This window comes from Lissotriton vulgaris (assembly GCF_964263255.1).
Source record: "Lissotriton vulgaris chromosome 9 unlocalized genomic scaffold, aLisVul1.2 SUPER_9_unloc_2, whole genome shotgun sequence".
Classification (NCBI taxonomy): Eukaryota; Metazoa; Chordata; class Amphibia; order Caudata; family Salamandridae; genus Lissotriton; species Lissotriton vulgaris.
In genome coordinates this window covers 39,014-61,889 of record NW_028240617.1, presented here as the reverse complement: position 1 = coordinate 61,889, position 22,876 = coordinate 39,014, and the positions used below count along the sequence as shown (strand labels likewise).

At 46.9% G+C, this 22,876-nt stretch overlaps 1 protein-coding gene across 2 annotated transcripts in view; it reads right to left on the bottom strand.

Annotated features, from left to right (window-relative positions):
- The window catches only part of LOC147672940 (rabenosyn-5-like), a 205,747-nt gene that overhangs the window by 163,643 nt on the left and 19,228 nt on the right, over nucleotides 1–22,876 (bottom strand). For both annotated transcript variants that reach the window (XM_086947895.1, XM_086947896.1), the window contains 2 exons: nucleotides 6,943–7,009; nucleotides 3,706–4,045 (listed from right to left, as the gene is read on the bottom strand). In XM_086947895.1, coding sequence (XP_086804021.1) covers nucleotides 3,706–3,868 — 163 coding nt within the window. In that variant the 5' untranslated portion in view covers nucleotides 3,869–4,045; nucleotides 6,943–7,009. The remainder of the gene's footprint in view (nucleotides 1–3,705; nucleotides 4,046–6,942; nucleotides 7,010–22,876) is intronic.

Genomic DNA, 22,876 nt, shown 5'->3' with positions numbered 1-22,876 from the left:
GGATGCCTGACGCCTGTGGATGCCTGACGCCTGTGGATGCCTGACGCCTGTGGATGTCTGACGCTTGTGGATGTCTGACGCTTGTGGATGTCTGATGCGTGTGGATGTCTGACACTTTTTGATTTTTGACGCTTGTGGATGCCTGAAGCTTGTGAATGCCTGACGCTTGTGGATGCCTGATGCTAATGGTGTGTGTTTGTGTGTGTCTATAAAGCGTGCACCGACGGCAGTTTGTGTCTGTCTGGTGGAAGCGTGAACTGACAGCTAGTAATGTGTGTGCATGGTGGAAGCGTGCACTGACGACTAGTGATGATGGCAGGTGGTGTGTGTGCCTAGTGGAAGTGTGCACTGACAACTGGTGGTGTGTATGCCTAGTGAAAGCATGCAGTGATGGATGTTGGTGTGTGCCTGGTGGAAGCGTGCACTGACAACTGGTGGTGTGTGTGCCAGGTGGAAGCGTGCAATTATGGCTGGTGGTGTGTTTGCCTAGTGAAAGGGTGCACTGACGGCTGGAGTGTGCTTGTTAAAACGTGCACTGACAGTTGGTGGTGTACGTGTGCCTAGTGAAAGCGTGCACTATCGGCTGGTGGTGTGTGCCTGGTGAAAGTGTGCACTGATGGCTGGTGGTGTGTATGCCTGGTGGAAGCGTGCACTGGCGGCTGGTGGTGTGTGTGTGCTTGGTGGAAGCATGCAATTATAGCTGGTGGTGTGTAAGTTTGGTGAATATGTGTACTGACGGCGACAGGAGTGTGCCTGTTAAAACGTGCAATGACAGCTGGCGTTGTGTGTCTGTCTGGTGAAAGCGTGCACTAACGGATGGTGATGTGTGCCTGATGGAAGCGTGCACTAACGGCTAGTGGTGTGTGAGCATGATGGAATTATGAACTGACTGGTGATGATAGCTGGTGGTGTGTGTGTCTATAGGAAGCGTGCACTAATGGCTAGTGGTGTGTGTGCCTGATGGAAGTGTGCACTGATGGCTGGTGATGTGTGTGTGCCTGTTGGAATCGTGCACTGATGGCTGGTGGTGTGTATGCCTGGTGAAAGTGTGCACTAACGGCTTGTTGTGTGTCTGCCTGGTGGAAGCGTGTACGGACGGCTGGTGGTGTATATAGCCTTTAATGATTGTTTATGTGCAGGAAGGTGTCCCTTGCTGCACACAAACTATCATCCCTGCAACTCAGGCACCCTTTTACCATGGTGCCAGGGTGTCTGTGTTATAGCTAGGCAGTTTTTTTAGCACCAGCACAAGGGAAAACACATGGGTGCGCCGTATTCTTGTAAATACGACCCATCCCTGGGATTTTGGAATGACACAGTGCAGAAGTTCTAAATTGCTTGCAGCGCCACCATACACCATTTCTTTGTAAATATGCCCCTGAGCTCCAGCAAATGTGGTGGGGCAGGGAGAGTGCATGGTGCAGGCTCCAGGGACCCCGAATACCAGCAGCCAGAGTCACAAGAGGACTTAGAGGTAGAGGAGTGAAGTGGACTTGAGTGAAGTTGTGTGGAGTAAATTGAAGTTTAGCGTCGTGGTGTAGAGTGCAGTGCAGTGGAAGGAAGGGGAGGAGTGGAGTGAAGTGCAGTTGAGTGGTGTGGTGTAGAGTGAAGTGGAGTGGTGTGAAGTGCAGTACAGTGCAGTGGAGGGAGGGGAGTGGAGTGGAGTGAAGTGGAGTTTAGTGGTGTGGAGTGCAGTGGAATGGAGGGGAGGGGGAGTGCTATGGATTGGAGTGGAGTGCAGTAGATTGAAGTGGAGTGCAGTCACTGAAGGAGGGGAGGACAACCAGACGTAACCATAGAGAGGATACTGTACAGGCAGGCAGGAGAGGAGGTAAAGGGTCTGTGGTAGGAGGTGGCGATGGAGAGAGCAGGCTAGAAAAGAACTAGTCTGAGAAGGCCTTGTAGTTTTGAGAGAATGGAGGAGCACGGCCTAGCTTTGAAGACCTATCAAAGAGGATACACCGCAGAGGAATTCAAAGGATCAGCTGAACTAAAGGCTGCTGCTGGCCGAAACTGGAGGACAAATGTATAGAGGGGGTGAAGAATGAAAACGGAGAGGGAGCTGGAGGCAGAGTGACGACCATGCAGTAATGAATACATATCAGGAAGAGTGCGGGTCTCACACGTTCAGCAGGAGCCAGCAAATGTGATGGAAGAGGCCTGCCAAAAACTGAGTGGGAGAGAAGCAGGCAGAGGAGAGAGGTGAAAATGCGTCTTTGGGGCCTATCACCAGCGCTCTAGTACAGCACATCATCCAGTGCTCTCCTGAGGTGCATCGTGTAGTGCTTTCTGAAGATGCTTCCATTTTGTTCCTTTGGGGCCCTTCACTATGAGTCTCTCTGTGTGCGTCACCTCGTGTCATCAGCGCCACGTCATCATGTGCGCCACTGATGGAATGTCCCTTGCTGCACAGCTTTAAGTATGGCTGCTGGCCTGGGTACACCGACACCTATAGGTTAGGGTGTGCATGAGTGCCTGGATCCCAGCTACACTTTGCATAACGGCCACCTTGATGCACCTGCATGCTTTCCTACTACACACGAGTTTCTATAAGCATTCAGTATGAAAAGGCCCGATCGCTTGGCTTTGTCAATACTTGTTTGACGGTGCTGTGCTCCGTGAACATTTCCGTCCTCCCACTAATGCCGGGACTGAGAGCCCTGTGAATATTATTTTTTTCTCTATTATTTGTGGATTTGCTGATAAGCTGGAGATTGAGCCGGTGCTTACCACATGGCGGTGGGGGCTGAGGAGATGACACGTCACTGAAGTCGCACTGCGGGACCCAATGTGCTAAAAACAGAACGAGCACAGTTCGAGCTGCTGCCTCGCCTTGAGCAGTAAAATAGACACCTCTCGGTTATTTCCTTCAAGTATTTGCAACGAGAGCACCCAGAAGCTTCAATAACAAGCTGAGGAACGCCAGGCGCGAAACTGAAAGCGCGATAGGAGCGCACGAGATGCCGTCGCCGTGAGCGTGCACATCGGCTGGCCCAGCGCAAGCTGAAGATCACCGGAGAAGACACGACGAGCTCAGAGTCTGAATTGGAGCCTGCTGCCGAGACTGACCCGCTGTGGCGGGAGAGGGACACGTGGAAAGAGCCCGGTGAGTGGGGGGTAGAGAAGGGGAGGGGGGCAGAGAGGGAGAGTGTGTGTGTGTGTGTGTGTGTGTGTGTGTGTGTGTGTGTGTGTGCGCGCGAACGAGTCTGTGTGTGAACAGCATGCCGGAATCGGAGCGTGTGTTCATGCGCGCGACCTGATCCGATTCAGGCATGCTGCGCGTGTCCATCTCTTGTCTCCCTTTTGGCTCCTTGTAAGCAGAGCCAACAGCAATAGGTCTCGCTGCGACCTGTATCGCAGGTGCGAGACCTAAAAAGTTCTATGATCTATTCTGTGGAAGGTTACAACCTGCCAGAAAGGAGGTGGCCTAACGCCCAGTCTCTGCAGTATCAATGAAATGCTGTCCACAACAGAAAGCTGACACACAACACATATCAGTCTGAGGGCCTAATAAATAATTGGCAATTGAATGTAACTAAATTTACTAATGCGCCACATGCATTATTTAAGAGGTGGTGAGAGTGAAACTCTCTTTGCTCCCTTTATACACAACCCATAAATATCTAGAGAGACTAACAGCCAGATCCCATGCCTTTGCTCACTAGTTCACTACATTTCACAGCCAGGAGATTCATGTCTACTCACTCTTCAGCTGGCCTTTGACATCCCGGTCTTCGCCTGAATGCTCGTCTTCGTAATGGGACTGAAGCTGGTGGAATGACTGCAGGTCCTTCTTGCACAAGGGGCAGAGAAAGCCTTCCCTCATGTCCCCCTCATCAACAAATGGGGGTGGGTTATTCAAAGCCATTGTCGTGCTGATCTCTGCAGGGGAGTCTGTTTACTCTCAGGCCACAAAGGAAAGGGACAAAGTCCAAACCGCAGCCGTGAAGAGATTCACTGTTTATTAACATTATCCTGACGCTCGGGATACAAGCTGTGATGCAGCATCTTCATTTCTTGTCCATTTTCGCAGCAAAAACGTATTCTAGGAAGCAAACAAAAAGATAATTATTTATTACCAGGAATGAATACTAGAGCTTTTTTTGTTTATATTGTTTTTACATTTCTGATTAAAGTATTCTTTTAAACATCTTTTTTGTGAGTGCCGAAGGAAACACGTATTAGCAATGCTAACAGAGCTGGCTTTAAAGGAATGTTTCTGTATGGTATTCTGATAAATTAAAAGTAGATACCATGAGTATGGATATGTATCTGTGTGGAAACAAGGAACTGTAGCGTAATATTGCTGTAGGTTAAAAGGTCAGGTAACAGTTGCACTGTCAAGCTAGACTTAAAAATCCATGTATGTTAATGAGTGCCCTCCTCCTATCTGTGCTGCTGCCAGAGAAAAATATTATACTTTATCATCTAAGATACTTTCATATCTTTACACCGCAATGTTTGTGCCCCTGAAGATTCAAGCTCAGGAAGCTGGATAAATAAAAGGATCACAGATGTGTGGCGCCAAGCACTTTGTTTTTAACCACATGCGTGCGGGGTTATTTTTGAGCTACGCAGCTTTTTTCCAAAAGCAGCGTTACATGACGAGCTCAGCTCGTCATCAGCACACGACCACCGTGGCTGATGACGAGCTGAGCTCGTCATCAGCATCGAAGTTAAAGAAGCACACACATTCTGCCTAATCAAAACATGTGCTCCTGGCTCCCAACATGTGGGGGGAGTCAAAGGCTCGCTCCTGATGATTCTCTCACAGTTATCTGGCGGCAGCAGTGCTGACAAGCCAGAGACTACAAAAAGGGGCCACAGAGCGAGAATGAGAAGGTAAAACCTAGCCAAAATAAAGTTACTGGAGGAACCTTCCAAGTCTGCCACTCTCGCATTGTGTGTCACTGCTGACTGCAAACATCTCGCAGTGCCAGATTATTAGCAACCACAATATTACCAGAGGTTTCAAATACCATGAGATAAATTGCTACACATTTCCAATCATAAGCAATTCCTTGTATTTTAATCTAGGCTACCTTCCCACTGTTATCTTTAGAAGATTTACAATTGTTCATTTTTTTATCAGTAGACTTAATTTACACTATAAAGCTTGTGCAGTCCACAAATAAATTGGACCTACAAGGCAACCACGCCAAAATCAGCATTGTAGAACTGGTTCCCGTTGGCTTGATAACCACTGGTAGCAGAACTGGCATTTTCGGAGTAAGTTGTTTCCAAGGACCATGGAGGACTTAAGCAGCCATGGGCCGGAAAACTATCAGTTTTCACAGTACTAGAAACAAAGACCCCAGATATATTTCAACTGTACCCAGTAAAGTACCCAGATATCTTTCAAGCGAGTGTGTGCTTGGTAGAATGCATTTATGGTTACACGCTGCAATACCCAATCAAACACCACAGTGCAGTATGAAGAGTAACTGTCTATTGAACTCCCACAGCATCTCCTAGCTCCATGAACGGAGCCAGAAGATGCCTTGTTCCAATGACGGCCGGATTACCATGGAGATGCATGGGTACCAAGATTACACCCCTGTGCGACAAAGCACGGATAAATCCAGGAGTCTGCAATGGAGCTGGGAGCACCCAGTCTAGACAGCATTTGGATATCCAGAGGTCCACACTGAGACCTAAGGCTAAAAACCTGGCAACTGAGAGAAGACTCCAGCCTGGCAAGCTAAGGAATGGCAGCCCTGGCGGAACTGAAGATCTGCTGGGGCATGTTGGTCAGTACCCCACTTCACTGCTGCTTCCTGGTGTGCACTAAGGCCAGGTGCTATAGCCCATAAAATACTTTGAGCTCTCCTCATTCAGGAGCAAAGATGCAATGCTACCAGCCCGTCGTCAATGGAGCTCAACAGACATATGGAAGTCGAATGTCTAGACTAAGGGGTCCAATGTTCACGGCTCTTGGGCTCGGCTGATCCTTTCAGTGGATGCTCCACTAAGGGGGACTTTAAGCTCTGTCGCACTAAGTTAATATGCTAGAATTTTGGATGTAGCACCTGTATCTAAGGCCTCAGGCTGAGTCCTTTTAATTACAAGTGACTTCTACTCGAAGAGGAATGGAAGTCACTTGTTTGACTCAGTGATCAGCTGTCCTACTCCACAATTATTTTGTTAATTGTTGCAGACTTGACAAATCGCACTGTTTTTCAGAAGCTAGCACCTGAATAGATCTGTATTAGACAATGCTACGTTATAAGCCAAGATGACAATGGTTGAACAGGGAGCCTCAGTCGACCAGGTGGTTTTGGGGTAGTAGTTTGAAAGAGTCAGGGCTCCACATTGAACTTTGGAAGTTAATATGGTTGGTCAAGAAACCAAGAACTGCCTCAAAAAAATACATGAGGGAGGGAGGAAGGTGCATGCGTGCGTGCGTGCTTGCATGTGTGTTTCTTACAATATTCTCTTCAACAAATATGCAAAGAAAAACATATTTAATACTTATAGCCACAGCACATATTCCCATTACCTTCATTGCATAATCTGTGTACATTACAAAATCCACCTGATTAATCCATTAGTTAGCCATTTGTAGAATAAATCCGGTTCTATTAATTCTCATTCAAAAGTTATTTCCTTATTTCAGGTAGCTGAATCCCGTCAGTGCGTACACACAGCCTTTTTTTATTAATATGAAAACCGTATCAATGAGTAGCTGATCCTTCTGTTAGACGGGTTTCAGTGAAATCTGGGGAACCTTTTCTAACAACTGATTATCACCAAAACATCGTAAACAACGAAAATAATTATTTGGATGAAAACTACTACTACAGAGCCGCTTCTAAGATTGAGAATTAGATTTTACATACCTAAAGAAAGGAAAATAAAGTTAAATGGAGGCCAGTAGGATGTTCTGGTAATTGTGTGATATTTACCAAGCCATAAATGCGAATTAAAATCCTTTACACTTACTTATCGACCACACAGCGGTAGGTACATTACTCAAGGTCACATTGTACCCTCCATCCTGCGCTTTAACCTGAAAAGACAAAAGAATACCACCAATCTTGGATATCACAGCAGTCTAATCAAAAGGCCTCACACATTGTCGCTGCTAAAGTTCTCAAGCACATTCCGAGAGACACAGTAATGCAAATACATTTTCTCAGAAAATCAGAGGTTTGTATGATCCAAATGATCGTTTCTAGATCCATAGTGACCGCAGGTCATTTGATCAGTCAACACATCATCATTTACCTCCACCTTTTCAACTTTTACCTATCTCTTCAAGCCAGTGCACCATCGTGCTTCCCTTCCAAGTTGTGGTTTTGCAATAGTTGGCGAACACCAGTCCACCGGCCAAGCAACAAAAATGTGAGCCTGCTTTTTACTTTTTTTAAATCAAAAGTGGGTCACCTAAGGCAAGGTTGTGGAGAATTAATTCTATGACATTGCAGGAAGCCTGCAAAGTTCTGCACCCCAGAGCTTTATACAATTCCACCACATATTTGGAAGTCTGCACACCCCAGGACTTTGTACAATCTTATCACATATTCGGAAGTCTGCACACACCAGAACTTTGTACGATCCCGCCATATTTTCGGAAGTCTGCACACCCCAGAACGTTGTACAATCCCACCACACATTCGACAGTCTGCACACCCCAGAACTTTGTACAATCCACATATTCAGAAGTCTGCACACCCCAGAACTTTGTACAATCACACCACATATTCGGAAGTCTGCACACCCCAGAACTTTGTACAATCACACCACATATTCGGAAGTCTGCACACCCCAGAACTGTGCACAATCCCACCACATATTCGGAAGTCTGCACACCCCAGAACTGTGCACAATCACACCACATATTCGGAAGTCTGCACACCCCAGAACTTTGTACAATGAACATATTTGGAAGTCTGCACACCCCAGAACTTTGTACAATCCCACCACACATTCGACAGTCTGCACACCCGAGAACTTTGTACAATCCCACCACACATTCAACAGTCTGCACACCCCAGAACTTTGTTCAATCCCACCACACATTCGACTGTCTGCGCAGCCCAGAACTTTGTACAAACCCACCACACATTCAACAGTCTGCACACCCCAGAACTTTGTACAATCCACATATTCAGAAGTCTGCACACCCCCAGAACTTTGTACAATCCCATCACAAATTCGGAAGTTTGCAGACCCCAGAACTTTGTACGATCCCACCATATATTCGGAAGTCTGCACACCCCAGAAATTTGCACAATCCCACCACACATTCAACAGTCGGCACACCCAAGAGCTTTGTACAATCCACATATTGAGAAGTCTGCACACCCCAGAACGTTGTACAATCCCACCACACATTTGACAGTCTGCACACCCCAGAACTTTGTACAATCCCACCACACATTCAACAGTCTGCACACTCCAGAACTTTTTACAATCCCACCACACATTTGACAGTCTGCATACCCCAGAACTTTGTACAATCCCACCACACATTCGACAGTCTGCACATCCCAGAACTTTGTACAATCCCACCACACATTCAACAGTCTGCACACTCCAGAACTTTGTACAATCCCATCACATATTCAGATGTTACACACTCCAGAACTTTATACAGTCCCACCATGTATTCAGAAGTCTGAACCCCAGAACTTTGTACAATAACACCACATATTCGGAAGTCTACACACCCCAGAACTTTATACAGTCCCACCATATATTCGGAAGTCTGCACAGCACAGAACTTTTATACAATCCCATCACAATTTGGAAGTCTGCACACCCCTGAACTCTGTACAATCCCACCAGAATTTGGAAGTCTGCACACCCCAGAACTTTGTACAATCCAACCATATATTCGGAAGTCTGAACACCCCAGAACTGTGCACAATCCCACCACATATTCGGAAGTCTGCACACCCCAGAACTGTGCACAATCCCACCACATATTCGGAAGTCTGCACACCCCAGAATTTTGTACAATCCCATCACAATTTGGAAGTCTGCACACCCCAGAACTCTGTACAATCCCACCACACATTCGACAGTCTGCACACTCCAGAACTTTGTACAATCCCACCACACATTCGACAGTCTGCACACCCCAGAACTTTGTACAATCCCACCACACATTCGACAGTCTGCACACCCCAGAACTGTGCACAATCCCACCACATATTCGGAAGTCTGCACTGCCAGTAACATTTGGGACAAAAAATAAGTGCAAGTTTGAAAAACATATTCTCTCTCCAACTTCCACTCTATTAATATTAACCTGCTATTTATTATGTGAGACAAGCCTAGCATGCTCACAAGTAATGAGCCATTCTGCATTAAAGTGTTGCGAACCTAAAACAGCTTTTGAACGTGAGAGGATTATTTGTAAAGTGCACAGAATTGAGCACTCTCTTCACTCAGGCTCAGCTGTAACAGGTTCCAGCTTGCTGTGAACACAGGTCGGCTTCAACATGCGTAACGCCCTGTCCCCTTTTGTTTCCATCACTTCTGGCTGTCCTATCCGCAAAAGGGGAGGCTCCAGCTCCTGCAGGGTGCAACCCAACAGAAGGCCAAATACTCAAGAATTCTGCAAGGGAGGAGTAAAGGTGTGGATTCTGACCTACTTTCTTAGCACAGTTTGACATTACAACAGCATTGTAACACTAAGTATTGCCTTACTGTGCTGGAAATTGTTTCTGTATCTTGACTTGTGTATAGGTAGTACAGTTAAATAATTAGTGTCCGTGCCAATGACTACACTGTTCTTCGAAATTCGAAATTCACTAACCAAAAAATAATAAGGTTTGTTAAATTGTAAAATTTTACCCGTCTTCAGTGTTGAGTTGTATTTTGACACACAAGCCTGGAACTTGCTGATAACATTAAACATTGCTTCTAGATTAAAAATGTCAATTTAAAAAACAAAACAAAAACAGTTGCTTAGAATGTCATAACTTGTGGCCTTGGTAGGCCATGACGTTCAAACGAGTGCAGCACAAACAGAAACAAACACTGGCAATGCCAATAGGTTGGACTAATGAATTCTATAACATATGGTGTCAGCTATAGTAAGGAAACATAAGGCCACTTCTAGTAGAGAAGTTTTGCCAGCTCTTGAATTGTGTAGGGCCACTGTGATGGTGGGAGATGTATATGGAGCAGAAGTCTGTGGCCGTATCAATGTGTCTTTACTTATCCAAACTGAAAATACATTTATTAGGGCACTGTTCAGTTTGCCCCCAAGGACTCCTAACACTGCTACGTGTTGATTTAGCATTAAATAGGCTATACTACGTGGCTCTTTTAAAACCCCTGGCATATTGGGTGGCCTCCGAAAACACCGGAATTAGCCTCTTATAGAGACGCTCTAGTGGAACTAATCAGCATTGTATGTACTCTGTTGTGATGTAATGTTTATAATAGTTACATTTACTTACCTATGGATCTTCCTTTACTCTGTCCTTACTTCATGTTGGAATTGTCCTGATTGAGCATTCTATAGAATGTAAGGTGGACGACACTCGATCGGTGGCAGTTGCTGGTTGACCGGCGAGGCTGTCGGATGCCAGGTTACCTTCCTCAATAAAACTCTCTTCAAAACGACTTTTGGAGTACACAGATTTCTTGCAAAAACCATCTTAACAATTTTGGCGACGATTACTGGTTCCCTCGACGGTTCTGGATTTCCATCAACGTCTCTGGAGGTTACCTGCGATCCTGTTGGATTTCTTCTCTTCCTGTGTCTCTTGTTTGCCCGTTGTCCGCTGTTGCTTCCGTCTCTGAAGGTATTTTTTTTCCTTTTGATATTCTACTGAGAGATTCAGCAACAGAGAGATTGGAGGCTCGAGAGATTACGGGATTGTGAAAGTGTTAGCACGCGCCTGTTCCGGCAATGGACTCGTATACGTCACCCTGTTGGTGGAACACATATCGGGTTCGTCTTGGAATGCCCGGCGCAACTCACACAGACGCACGTTGTGAGTGACGTCGCACGTAATTGACATGCCTGCATTTTAGTTTCATCGGAAACCCGGATTCAAGTTCAGGTGTATTTCTGAAATACTTTTGTCTTTACAGTGCCACATCGCAGCGTTTAAACATTTCTACCAGTGATTATTTTGTTTTCTCTTCATTTATTCAACTCAGCGATTGGTGAGTTTTTGGGAGCTTCTCAGCAGAGAGATTTCCTTGCAATCTGGTACAGTTGGCGCAGTCACTGTCTGAGGTGTTTTATTCGGTGATCTGCACACCTATTTCTTAACTGACTTTTATACTTTATGTTATGTTACTATTTTGTCAAGCGCAACAGCTGCCCCAGCAAAGGGTCGTCCCGGCGCTAATGATCCATAAGATAATATACAGGGGACGGCGAGACTGAACAGAGAGCCTTAACAAGAAGGGAACAGAAAAGTCTTCACAGCCTTCCGGAAGGCAAGCATGTTGTCAATGCCCCGGATGGTCACCGGGAGGGAGTTCCAGAGCCTAGCTCCCAACACCCGGAAAGAGCGGCCACCCATCCGGCAAAGCCTGCTTTTAGGGATGACTGCAAGGTGCTGGCCAAAAGAACGAAGATTTCACTGCGGTACGTAGAAGGATAAAAGGGGCAGCAACATTTCTGGGCTATGCAGTTTAAGGATCTTGAATGCCAAACAGAGCGACTTTAATTGAATACGGGCGTCAACAGGCAGCCAGTGTAGTTTTTTAATCGTGGCCCGTGCCGAACATCTCCGAGGGAGGCCAACCAGAGTCCTGGCTGCTGAATTTTGTACTCTCTGGAAGCGGGCTATTTCCGCTTTATTGGCACCTAGTAGTAGGACACTAGCGTAGTCTATGCGTGACAAGATAACAGCTTGCACAACATGCTGACGCATGGCAGGTTCGAAAAAACCCAAGATAGGGCGTAGACTCCGCAACAAGCCTACACATGTTGCAGCCACTCTCTTGGTGTGTGTCTCAAGCCCAAGAGAGGAGTCCACCCAGACACCCAGATTTTTCACAGAGGTCCTATGCTCAGGCATCCCACCTAACGAGGGAGGCCACCAATGATCGTTCCCCAGGGCTGTGTTCTTCCCTAGCAGTAAAATCTCGGTTTTACCGGCGTTCAGCTGGAGACAGTTGTTGGTCATCCAGTGGGCCACTGCAGCAATACAGTCCCTAAATCTTGTGGCAGCGACAGAAGGGCTCTCAGAGAGTGCGACCACCAGCTGAATATCATCAGCGTATGATACCAGGGTCAGGCCCCACTCTCTGGCAATCGCTGCCAAAGGTTGAACATAAAGGTTAACAAGCATTTACAATGCAATGGTTTCGCCTTTGGAAAAGTTAGAGCTATTGGCATTGTAAATGACAAAATTTGTATTTATGTGTTGGTTTTGAAAACAGATAAATAAATGGCATTGTCATTTACATTGCCATTAGCTTAATCTCTTGCAAATCCGAAACCTATTGTACCCTACGGACAACAGCAGACAGCAATTACTACCACACACACACACACCCAGAGCCACACACACACACACCCAGAGCCCGCCACACACACCCAGAGCCAGACACACACACACACACCCACACACCCAGAGCCACACACACACACACACACACACACAGAGCCACACACACACCCAGAGCCACACCCAGAGCCACACATACCCAGAGCCACACACACACCCCCAGAGCCATACACACACACCCAGAGCCACACACACACACACCCAGAGCCACAAACACCCACCCAGAGCCACACACACCCACCCAGAGCCACACACACACTCAGGAGAGCAAGCACAGCGAGGGGGCAGGGAAGCAAGCACAGCGAGGGGGCAGGGAACTAAAAGTAAAATACTAAAAATAAAATATTCCATGTCGCAATTAAAGTTACAATCAGCCAGTCACTGGTTAATGACTGTAAAAACATCATCATCACCTATGTACCGAAGGGAGGAGTAAAGAACCTCAGGATGCCCTTCAGTGTAAAAGTCTTCATTGGCTTAGGGTGCAGGTGGGCCTTACTTTTTTTTGAGCAAATGATGTGAACAGGCCCTGTCCCGTCCTGATGCTCATGTTATTTTTCATCTCTGGGGGTTTGGGGATAATTTAAGTGTGGCAACACTCCTCTGCTACAACAGAGGAACTGTCCCTGCGTTCTGCACCAATAGAACTTATACTGACGAGGGCCCTGGCACTTATTTTACAAATTAAGCACTGGTCGCCTAGCTATGTAGCTATGTAGCAAGGCTTTGAATACCGGTGGGAAAGAAGATGCATCGACTGTCAGTCCTGCCCACAGACCTCAGGGCAGTGACTAACCAAGGAAGGTAGATAATGACCAGAGTCAGCAGGTAGGTATAAACTGAAAATACACAAGTACCTCTAAAGAAGTTGGTACAGGGTTTCCCCACCCAGGTGCTGGATGAGTGTAGGGAGTGTTCCTCAACTTCAGGCTCAGAACTTGGGTTGATTAATAGGAAAGAACATGGACTGAGGTGGGCACTTGCATGTGAGAGCTGGGAGCAATACTAACAGCCCAATATACAATACATCCCAAACTATCTGCTTAGAACAACAGAAGCACTATTAACTACCAGTTATAAACAAACACCATTTTCTTTACTATGCTGATGAAATACCTTGTAGCAGTCACAACAGGTCCAGTGTACTCATGCTCACCATACAGTGTATTCCTGCTGGAGTACCCAGGCCTGGTGGTATACTGGTGGGACCACTTCGAAAGAGATGGTGTCTTGGAAGGAGAGACCCAGATACTGGTAATACCTAGATAGAACAGCCTACACAGAGGGTTGCTGGAGATTCTGACACAGCCCAGTGAGAGATGGCATACCGTGGTGGTAGTAGAGAAAAGCAGAATTGAGGATGCAACAAGTCAGAAAGAGAGGGCTGCGTTAGGATTCTGGCAGAATGCTAATGGCAAAGACAAGGCAGCACAACATTCAGAAAGAGTGGCATCTCTCCGTACAAGGCCCTGGGACAAATACAACACTTTTGAGAGTCTCTGCGGTCTGCAAATCCCTTTGAGGCTCGATGACCTTTCCACGCACAGCAGCTGAAGCAGCCAAGATTTCCTGGGTAGTAAATGCAATGGCAGAAGCTGGATGGAGAAACTTGCTGACTATTGTCATCCCATCTAGAGGGAGTGCATTGAGTCGTTTGACCGCAACAAGGTGTCCAGTATTCCACATGCACTCTTCAGTATTCCAGACTGGCAGGAGTTCGTACTCAAGGCCTACAGTGAAACAGCACACATCCCCTGTTTGCCTAATGCACAGGAATGAAGACATCGAGCCCTTAGCTGCAGGGGCTGGTGTACTTTCCATTTCCCACACCAACATAGTTGGACAAAACCTGATATGGGAGATGTAAAGCAGCATTTTCTTGGATTTGTTGGAGGTCATCGTGATACAGGGAAAGAATCATATGCACCCAGAGGCTTGCCTTTGCTTTCAAAACACTAGGTCCTGGCCATCCACAAGAACATGCATGCATTCCAATCCGGGGGGAGGAGGGGTACCCCGACAGCCACTAGGGAGGTACCTAAGCACCACAACAAACTAAAATACGACTGTTTCCCTAGACGCTATACAAAAGCACTCTTGTTTCCAGTAAACAAGGTCGCACCATCACCTGGGCACATGGGTCAGCCCTACACGCCACACACAACACAAGCAGTAAAATTATCAACGCATTTTCAGAAGACAGTCTGTAGCATTAACAATTCAAGAACGAAACAATTGGGCGTACTGACTGATGCGGGCAGAACACCGCATGTAGCAGGTTAACCTACGTGTGATGGAAAAAAAAAACGAGAAGTCAACGAGGGGCGCACTGCGCAGACAGGGGCAATGAGGCCGGGGCAGAAAGGTGGACAAGGAGTATGAGTGTGGTGGTTCAGCTGGTATTCAAGTGGGCACGCAGGACGGGGAGTGGGCGGGTTTGCGGGAAAGGTGTGGCGAGCTACGCATTTGTCTGCGGGGTGCGAGTATTGGGGGCGCTGTTTGGAGGGAGGGAGGGCTCGGAAGGGGACAAGGGTGATTGGGTGCAGGACATGCATCTATGCAAAATGGACGGAATTAAGAAGATATATTACAGGCAGATCACAGCATGTCGTGTGGATGGCACTAGAGGGTGAATAAGGACTAAAGGCATAATGCGGGAATTAAGCATGGATTGTGGATTACTGAACTTGTTGGCCATGAAGGGCGCCCAGCAGAGTGCAAGAGATAAGATAAGGTTCACGTTGCTGAGACTAGGACAATAATGAGCTTGGATGCAAGAACGTGAGCAGGCGCTGTCTCGAAGAAATTCTACTTGGGTTTGGGCTCTGGGGGATGGCAGGGTGCAAAAGCTGAAAAGGGGTGGAAGACAGAAAGGGCGCCAAAGGGAGGGGGAGTTGGGTCACCAACGCAGGCAGTCAAGTAAGACACGGCATAGGGGGTAGTGACAAGGAAGAAGGGGAGTGGGAAGGTACTGGGGGGGATGGGGCACCAACACGAGCAGCAAGGAAATAACAGCGGGGGGAGGAGGGGTGCTAGGATAAGGAAAAGGGGGCCGTCTTAGTAAAGGAAGGGGGTAAGATAAGGAGGCAGGTAGGGCCGCCTAGGGGGCGGGCTGGCGAATTGGGTCAGTATGGTGTGGGTGGGGGCTGCTTCACCAGGTATGCCAGGGAGTTGTGGAAGCCTCCTCCCCCCTCCCTCCGCCCTGTAAGTGAAATATGGAGGCAAGGGTCAACACAGCAGGGCCAAAGCTCCACGCATCTACGGAGTCAACAATATATACAGGGAGAAGGATGGGACTGTGGGAAGGGAGGGGGGGGGCTGATGTCCAAAGGGGGATGGGGGGCAGGCAGAGCTAGGAGAGGATGCCTATTCTGGTCTCAAAATGGGACGTCGGGCGGGATGGGTCAAGGCTGCCAGGGTACTACTTAGAACGTAACGAAGGGCAGTGAGCGAGGGGGGAGGGGTGTTTAAGCGGGGAGCGGCCAACGCGGTTCGGAGGCTACTGTGTACAAGAGCAGTGGTTGAATGAAGGGACGGGGCGTGATGGGGGGGGTGTCATGCATGTGCCTTTCATCCTTCTGGGGCCGATGGAACGGGAGTTACTGCCCCGGGCGCTGGGGGGGGACATCGCGGGGGTCGGGTGCTGTGGAGGCACAGACAAGGGTCCTCGGGGAGGCACGGGTGGGATCGTGGCCGGGCGATCCTAATTATTTATTTAGTGATTTAGGTGTTTATCTAGCGAGGACCTTACCCGAAGGCATCAGAGTGCTTGGCAGTGGGAACAATAATGAGGCATGAGGAGAAAATGACACGTGAACACATTGCAAAAGGAGGCGTGGAGTTACGGGAGGCAATAGTGGATATAGTGAGTGAGCGGAATACAGGAGGTAGCAAAGGGTGCAATATAGGAAGAAGAGTGACAAGGATACAAGAGAATAGGAAGTGCAAGGAGAGGTAGGATACGGCAACAGAAGGCAGACACTGAAGAACAGGAAGAAACGTACATAGTCAATGTGGCACTTGTGCAGGTATTACAAACTAACACGAGGTGCGAGGTAGCGAAGAGCGGATGTGCAAGACAAAAAGTGACTCGTGCCGGTTGCAAAGGACAACGGGAGGGGTGGGGGGGCGGGAAAGGAATGGACAACGGGAGGGGTGGGGGGGCGGGAAAGGAACGGACAACGGAAGGGGTGGGGGGGCGGGCGGGAAAGGAACGGACAACGGGAGGGGGGGGGCGGGCGGGAAAGGAACGGACAACGGGAGGGGTGGGGGGCGGGCGGGAAAGGAACGGACAACGGGAGGGGTGGGGGGCGGGAAAGGAACGGACAACGGGAGGGGTGGGGGGCGGGAAAGGAACGGACAACGGGAGGGGTGGGGGGGCGGGAAAGGAACCACTCACCTGGACTTCCTCGGCCGGCGGACAAAATTAGTGGCATGGAACGCTCCTCATGAAGGACTGCATGACACGGCCCTGGCTGTAGACGGACGGCTGAGACCCACGGAGAAGGTGACCCGACACGAGGGAAGGAGGAGGCGCACGGGGATGCACGGGACAAAGGTGCAGGGGACATGGTGATTTCTACTACGGGGGGGGAGGGCCTGTGCTCGGGAGCCTCGGGACGGTTGATCGATGCAGGCTGCTTCCTCCTTCCGGCTCTCTCCGCCTCCTCCTGCGATGACGCGGAAGGGGGCTCGGCCGGCTGGGCCAATCCCAGCGCGGCCCGGGCTTGAAGGCGGGCGCTGCTTCCTCCTCTCACTCGGGGCCGCGGCTGTGAATACACGGAGCAATGCCGGGTGGGCACCGGCCTTAAATCTAAATATTAAGCGAGGTGGGCACTCGCTCGGGGTACCACAACAGCGGCAAGGTCCCTGGCAGGGTAGGCACCTGCCAGCGGACAAAATAATCGAAAATCAGGTGCCGGCAATGCCGGACCAGATTCGGGGGCGTTCCCGGCTTTTGGCTGACGTATCATGACGTAGCCAAAAGCCAAAGATTCTCGGGAACGCCCCCGAATCTGGTCCAGCCATGACGGACGCCTCTCTGTTCCATTGGCTAGCCTCCATTTATGGAGCTAGCCAATGAAGCAGAGGGGCGTGTTCAAGTCACCCATACTAGAAACTACAGATTTCTCTGGAGGCGGAGCTTACAGCTCCGTTCCCCAGCGAAACCTAAAAAGGGACGGGCTGAGTGCCGAGCCTTGAGGGACACCCTGCGCAATGTGATGGAATTTGGACAAAAAAGGGGGGGCAGACACTCGAAAGGATCTGTCCTGGAGAAAAGAACGAACCACTCAAGGGCCCGATCTCTCACTCCAGAGTCCTCCAAACGACGCAACAAAATTTTATGCGACACCGTGTCGAATGCAGCGCTGAGATCAAGTAAGATCAGCGCTGCACTCTGACTGGCGTCTAGGATTTTTCTGAGGTATTCAGTAGTGGCCAACAATGCGGACTCTGTGCTGTGGCCAGGTCTGAACCCATTTTAAGAAGGGTCCAGAATGTTATTTTGCTGCACAAATTCCCCCAGCACAGCGTTAGCATGGGCCTCTGCAAGTTTTGACACCCACGGGAGAAGTGATATGGGTCGAAAATTCTCCAGCTTAGCGGGATCGAGAGTCGGCTTCTTTAATATCGGGGAGACCCAGGCCTGTTTCCAGGTAACAGGAACAGTGGCCGTAGAGAAAGACAGATTAAGTAAAAGACTCAGAGAGGGTAAGAAAAAGTCTAAGGAGTCAACAAATTGTATAGGCCGCATAGGGTCTGCTGGACACCCAGATTTCACTTTTTTGCAGATAGTCGCTAGATCAGTAATAGTGAGGTCGGGAATACATGCCAAAATAGATTTACCAGAGCTAACACTAGTAGGATTAGCAGATTCAGGAGTACATTGTGGGAAGGCGCTATAAATCTTATTGACTTTTTCAACAAAAAAGGTAGCTAGGTCCTCACAATGCTGTGCCGAAGTAACACAGGAGGTGGGGGCCTGTTTAGTTTGCAGCTCCTGCGCTAACTTAAACAGGCATTTAGTGGGGTTTGGGCTGGTCTTAATTTCAACAGCATAAAAAGCAGCGCGTGCAGCACAGATGGCCTTATGATACAATTTTAATTTGGCCAAATACAGGCGCTTGTCCTCCTCACTGTATTCTCGCCTCCACAGGCGTTCAGCCCTCTTGCAGTCTTTCCTTAGTGCTCTAAGGGAATCATTATTCCAAGGGTGAGAGGGGGACCTACGCCCTTTGGTCCATTTAGCAGGAACAAGGGCGTCAAGCCCCTTAACAATCCACTTATGGAAGTTGGCATATGTAGCTGTCACATCGGCTTTCCCATCAGGGAACATTCCCAAAGTCGACTGGAGGTCAGAGGGTTGGAGTTTGTGCCATGGTCTCTTAAAGGCCCGGTTTTCCCCCATGATTTTTATAGGTTCCCTGACCCGCACGGTGGCCTTAATAAAAAAATGATCAGTCCACCCCATGGGATTTGGGGCGTCTACCCTAAGCTCCAGAATGTTAGAGAACAGAGGGTCGAGCACATGGCCCGCCACATGTGTGGAGGTATGGACCAAGGATTCTAACTGAAGCCCTGCCAAATCACTTAGGAGGCTTCTAATAGCCACGTCCTGGCACACATCAAAGTGAAGATTTAAGTCTCCCAAGATGGTGAAGTTAGACAGTCCTAACACTAGGGGACTCACTACCTCCAGTAGTGATTGAGTAAACACATTATCTTGTTTCCCTGAATTTAAATGGTGTGATTTTTCCACGATGATTTTCACACTTCATATGTAATATTTGACTCTCAAATTATTAGCATTGTGTAGTATACATTATTTATTGTCATTTTATTCTTGCACTTTTCATTTCTACAACTTTTTGGTGCTCACTTAGCCATGTATGACCCTCATTCTAATGTTATTATGCCACCTCTGTTTTTGCCTTCACCAGGTACTCCTAGTATTATATGGGGTTAGAAATGTTAGAACATTATATTATTGCTCTTGATGGTGTTAATTTCTCTCCTGCTAGAAGGAAGGCTTTATTATTGAGTGCTCTAGGAAGTGAGGGTCAACAAGTTTTTTAAGTATCTCCCCGTGGCTGTGGGTCCTAATGGACAACCAATGGATAATGAATACAAAGAAGCTGTTCATCGTTTGAAAAGAAGGTTTGCAAAAGAAGTCAATTTAGTTATGGCTAGGTACAAATTTTATACTCAACCTCAATCTGAGGGTGAGAGTATCGATTTTGTAGCCAGGCTACACGAACTTTCAGTGAAGTGCCATTTTGGGACAATGTGTGAAGAATTAATTCGGGACCAACTCATAGTACAATGTCGAGATAAGAAGATACAGGAGAGACTTTGGGCAGCCAAGAATCCTTCACTCAAAGAGGCTATTGATTTAGCAAAGGTAATTGAAGAGTCACAGAAATGTATAAAGGAATTAAATAAGAGAGATAAACCTTCCAATGATATTGTGAACATTAGCACGGAAGATGCAATTAAACTAGCAAGGAAGATGAAGTTGCTCTAATGCAGTCTCTAAAAAAAGTGGTAAAAATGTAAATAGTTTTGGTAATGTGTCAAAACTAAAGAATAGAGAATGCTTGAGGTGTGGTAGCCAATATCATTTGGCTGTTTATAAGAAATGTTTTGCTCTAGACCAAATGTGTAGAAAATGCATCCGTAAAGGTCATTATGCACTTATGTGTAGGTCATCTGAGGGTATGGATAAGTTTAAATCCAAAGTAAATGTTGTCTAACCTGATTATGATTTCAAACAAACACTCAATCGAGTGTTGGTTTTGGGTGAAAACTTTGACACCAACATTGTTGGAGATGGCATTCAAGATATACGGAGAATAACGAGACCCACTGCTGAATTTAATGTTTATGGTAAAAATGTTACCCTTATGGTTGATTTGGGATCTATGTTTACTACTATATCGGAAAATCTTTTCAACATGTTATGGAGGGTGTTCCTCTTTTGAACAAAGATATAAATCTGGTTAGTTACGAAGGTGAACCAATTGATATTTTAGGAATTGTGCATGGTTCAATTACATTTGGGTCGAGATCTACTGATGGCAAAGTCTACGTTGCTAAAGATGTTCCACCAATCATTGGTTGGGTGCATCAGTATGATCTACATATCCTAATTAACCCAAGATCTCCCAATGAAATTATGGTAGGTGAGGATGTTATACAAATTGATCATATCCCTCAAGATGACCACAAAGTTTTTGAGAACAGATTAGGCTGTGTGAAAGGTTATTTACATAAAATAATTCTTATACCTAATGCTTGTCCAGTTCAGCACAAGTTAAGAAAGGTACCACTGTCAGTCAGGAAAGGACTTAAAGACCTTCTTCAGGAGTTGTTAAGCTCAGGAGTTATAGAACCTGTGGAAGCGTCACCATGGGTTTCGCCAGTGGTTTTGACTTTTAAATCGGATGGCCGTCTTAGGTTGTGCATAGATTTGCGATCTCTTAACCGTGATATTGTAACGGATACCTTCCCATTGCCCAATATCATTGAGTTATTACAGTCGGTAGGTGGTGGTAAGTACTTCACAAAAATTGACTTTAGGAGTGCTTATCACCAAATTAAACTTCACCCAGATTAAAGAGCTCTCACAGCTTTTATTACCACAGAGGGCACCTTTCAGTTTACGCCTATGCCGTTCGGCTTGGCCTCGGCTGTTTGTGTATTCCAAAGAATTATGGCTAATCTGTTTCAAGGTCTGATGAGAGTGGTTTATTTCCAGGACGACATTTTGGTTTCTGGAAAAACGGTTGGAGAACATAATGCCACACTGAGACAGGTCCTTTGAAAACGTGAACATATAGGTTTAACAGTTAATAAGGACAAATGCTAGTTTCTAACTGAACTGGTTGAGTATTTGGGGTATACCATTTCCAGTGGAGGCTTAACTCCTAAACACGACCTGTTAGAGGCTATAAAAGATGCTCTGCATCCTAAAGACAAGGATCAGCTTAGGTCTTTTTTAGGCCTCGTAGAATACTATTCAAAGTTTGTGAAAGCATTTGCTGATCTTTCAGAACCTTTGAGATGTCTTTTGCGTAAAGGGACAAAGTTTGTGTGGAGCAAAGAACAGCAGGAAGCCTTTGTTAACATTAAGGATACGTTTTGTAATGCTGGAATATTAGCTCCTTTTATCTCTGAGTGCAAATCTATTCTCACAGTAGACGCTAGTCTTACTGTAATTGGTGTTGTTCTTTCCCAAGTGCAACGTAGTGTCCTAAGATCTATCACCTTTGCATCTAGAACTTTAACACAAGCGGAAAGGAATTACTCAGTAATCGAGAAAGAGGCATTGGCTGCTGCATGGGGCGTTGAACACTTCAGAGTATATCTTTGGGGTTCTAGATTAGTTATGAAAACAGATCACAAACCTCTAATGAAAATATTGCATGCTGGAGGTGCTGGTAAGGGGTCTCCTCGTTTGGCTAGATTCGCTGCTAGATTGCAGGAATATTCGTATGATATTGAATTTATTCAGGGATGGAGAAACTCGCAAGCTGACTGCCTATCTCGAACGTCTTTAGATTGGGAAGTTGTGGATAAAGATATTGCTAAGAAATTGGAGTCTGAAGAACCTGTGGCTTTAATATGTGAAGTTTCTGACTGTAGTTTGGGTGCGTTCTCAAAGGCGCAGTGGGTGCATGAAATGCAATCTGATTCCATTTTGAAGGAAGTTATGTCCTTGATCAAGAGAGGAGCACCGCGTGAAAATATGGTGCCCATCGCCATTAGACCATTTTGGAGACTCTTGGATGAATTGACTGTGTGTGGTCATGATGTCATTAGGAGAGACAACAGGTTTGTGCCTCCTAGTGGTCTTCGTCTACATATATTTAAACTTGCTCATGAAGGCCATTCAGGTCAAGGAATGACTGTTAAAAGAATTAAACAAGAATTCTGGTGGCCTGGAATGGATTACAAGATTCGCAAATGGGTGGAAAATTATGTTTTGTGCAAGGAAAGTGAGAAAAGGCTCAAAGTAGGTAATCAAAAGAGCATGGGGCATATCACTTATCCTGGTAAGGCTTGGCATACTATTTGTTTAGATTTTATTGGTCCACTCTTTGAACTCTCTTTAGATTTGCGGTTTGCAGTAGTCATCATTGATATTCATTCAAGGTGGTTAGTTGTGAAATTTGTTAATGACATTACCACTAAATCCACAATTAATGTGTTAGAAAAGTTGTCTATTGATAAATGAGTTCCACATTTTTTGCTGACAGATAATGGTACGCAGTTGACCTCAGGAGAAATGCGGTGTTTTTTGGAAAAATGTGGTATCAAACACTCTTGTACATCTTTGTACAATCCTATGGGAAATGGTATAGTGGAGAGAGCGAATAGACTAGTGA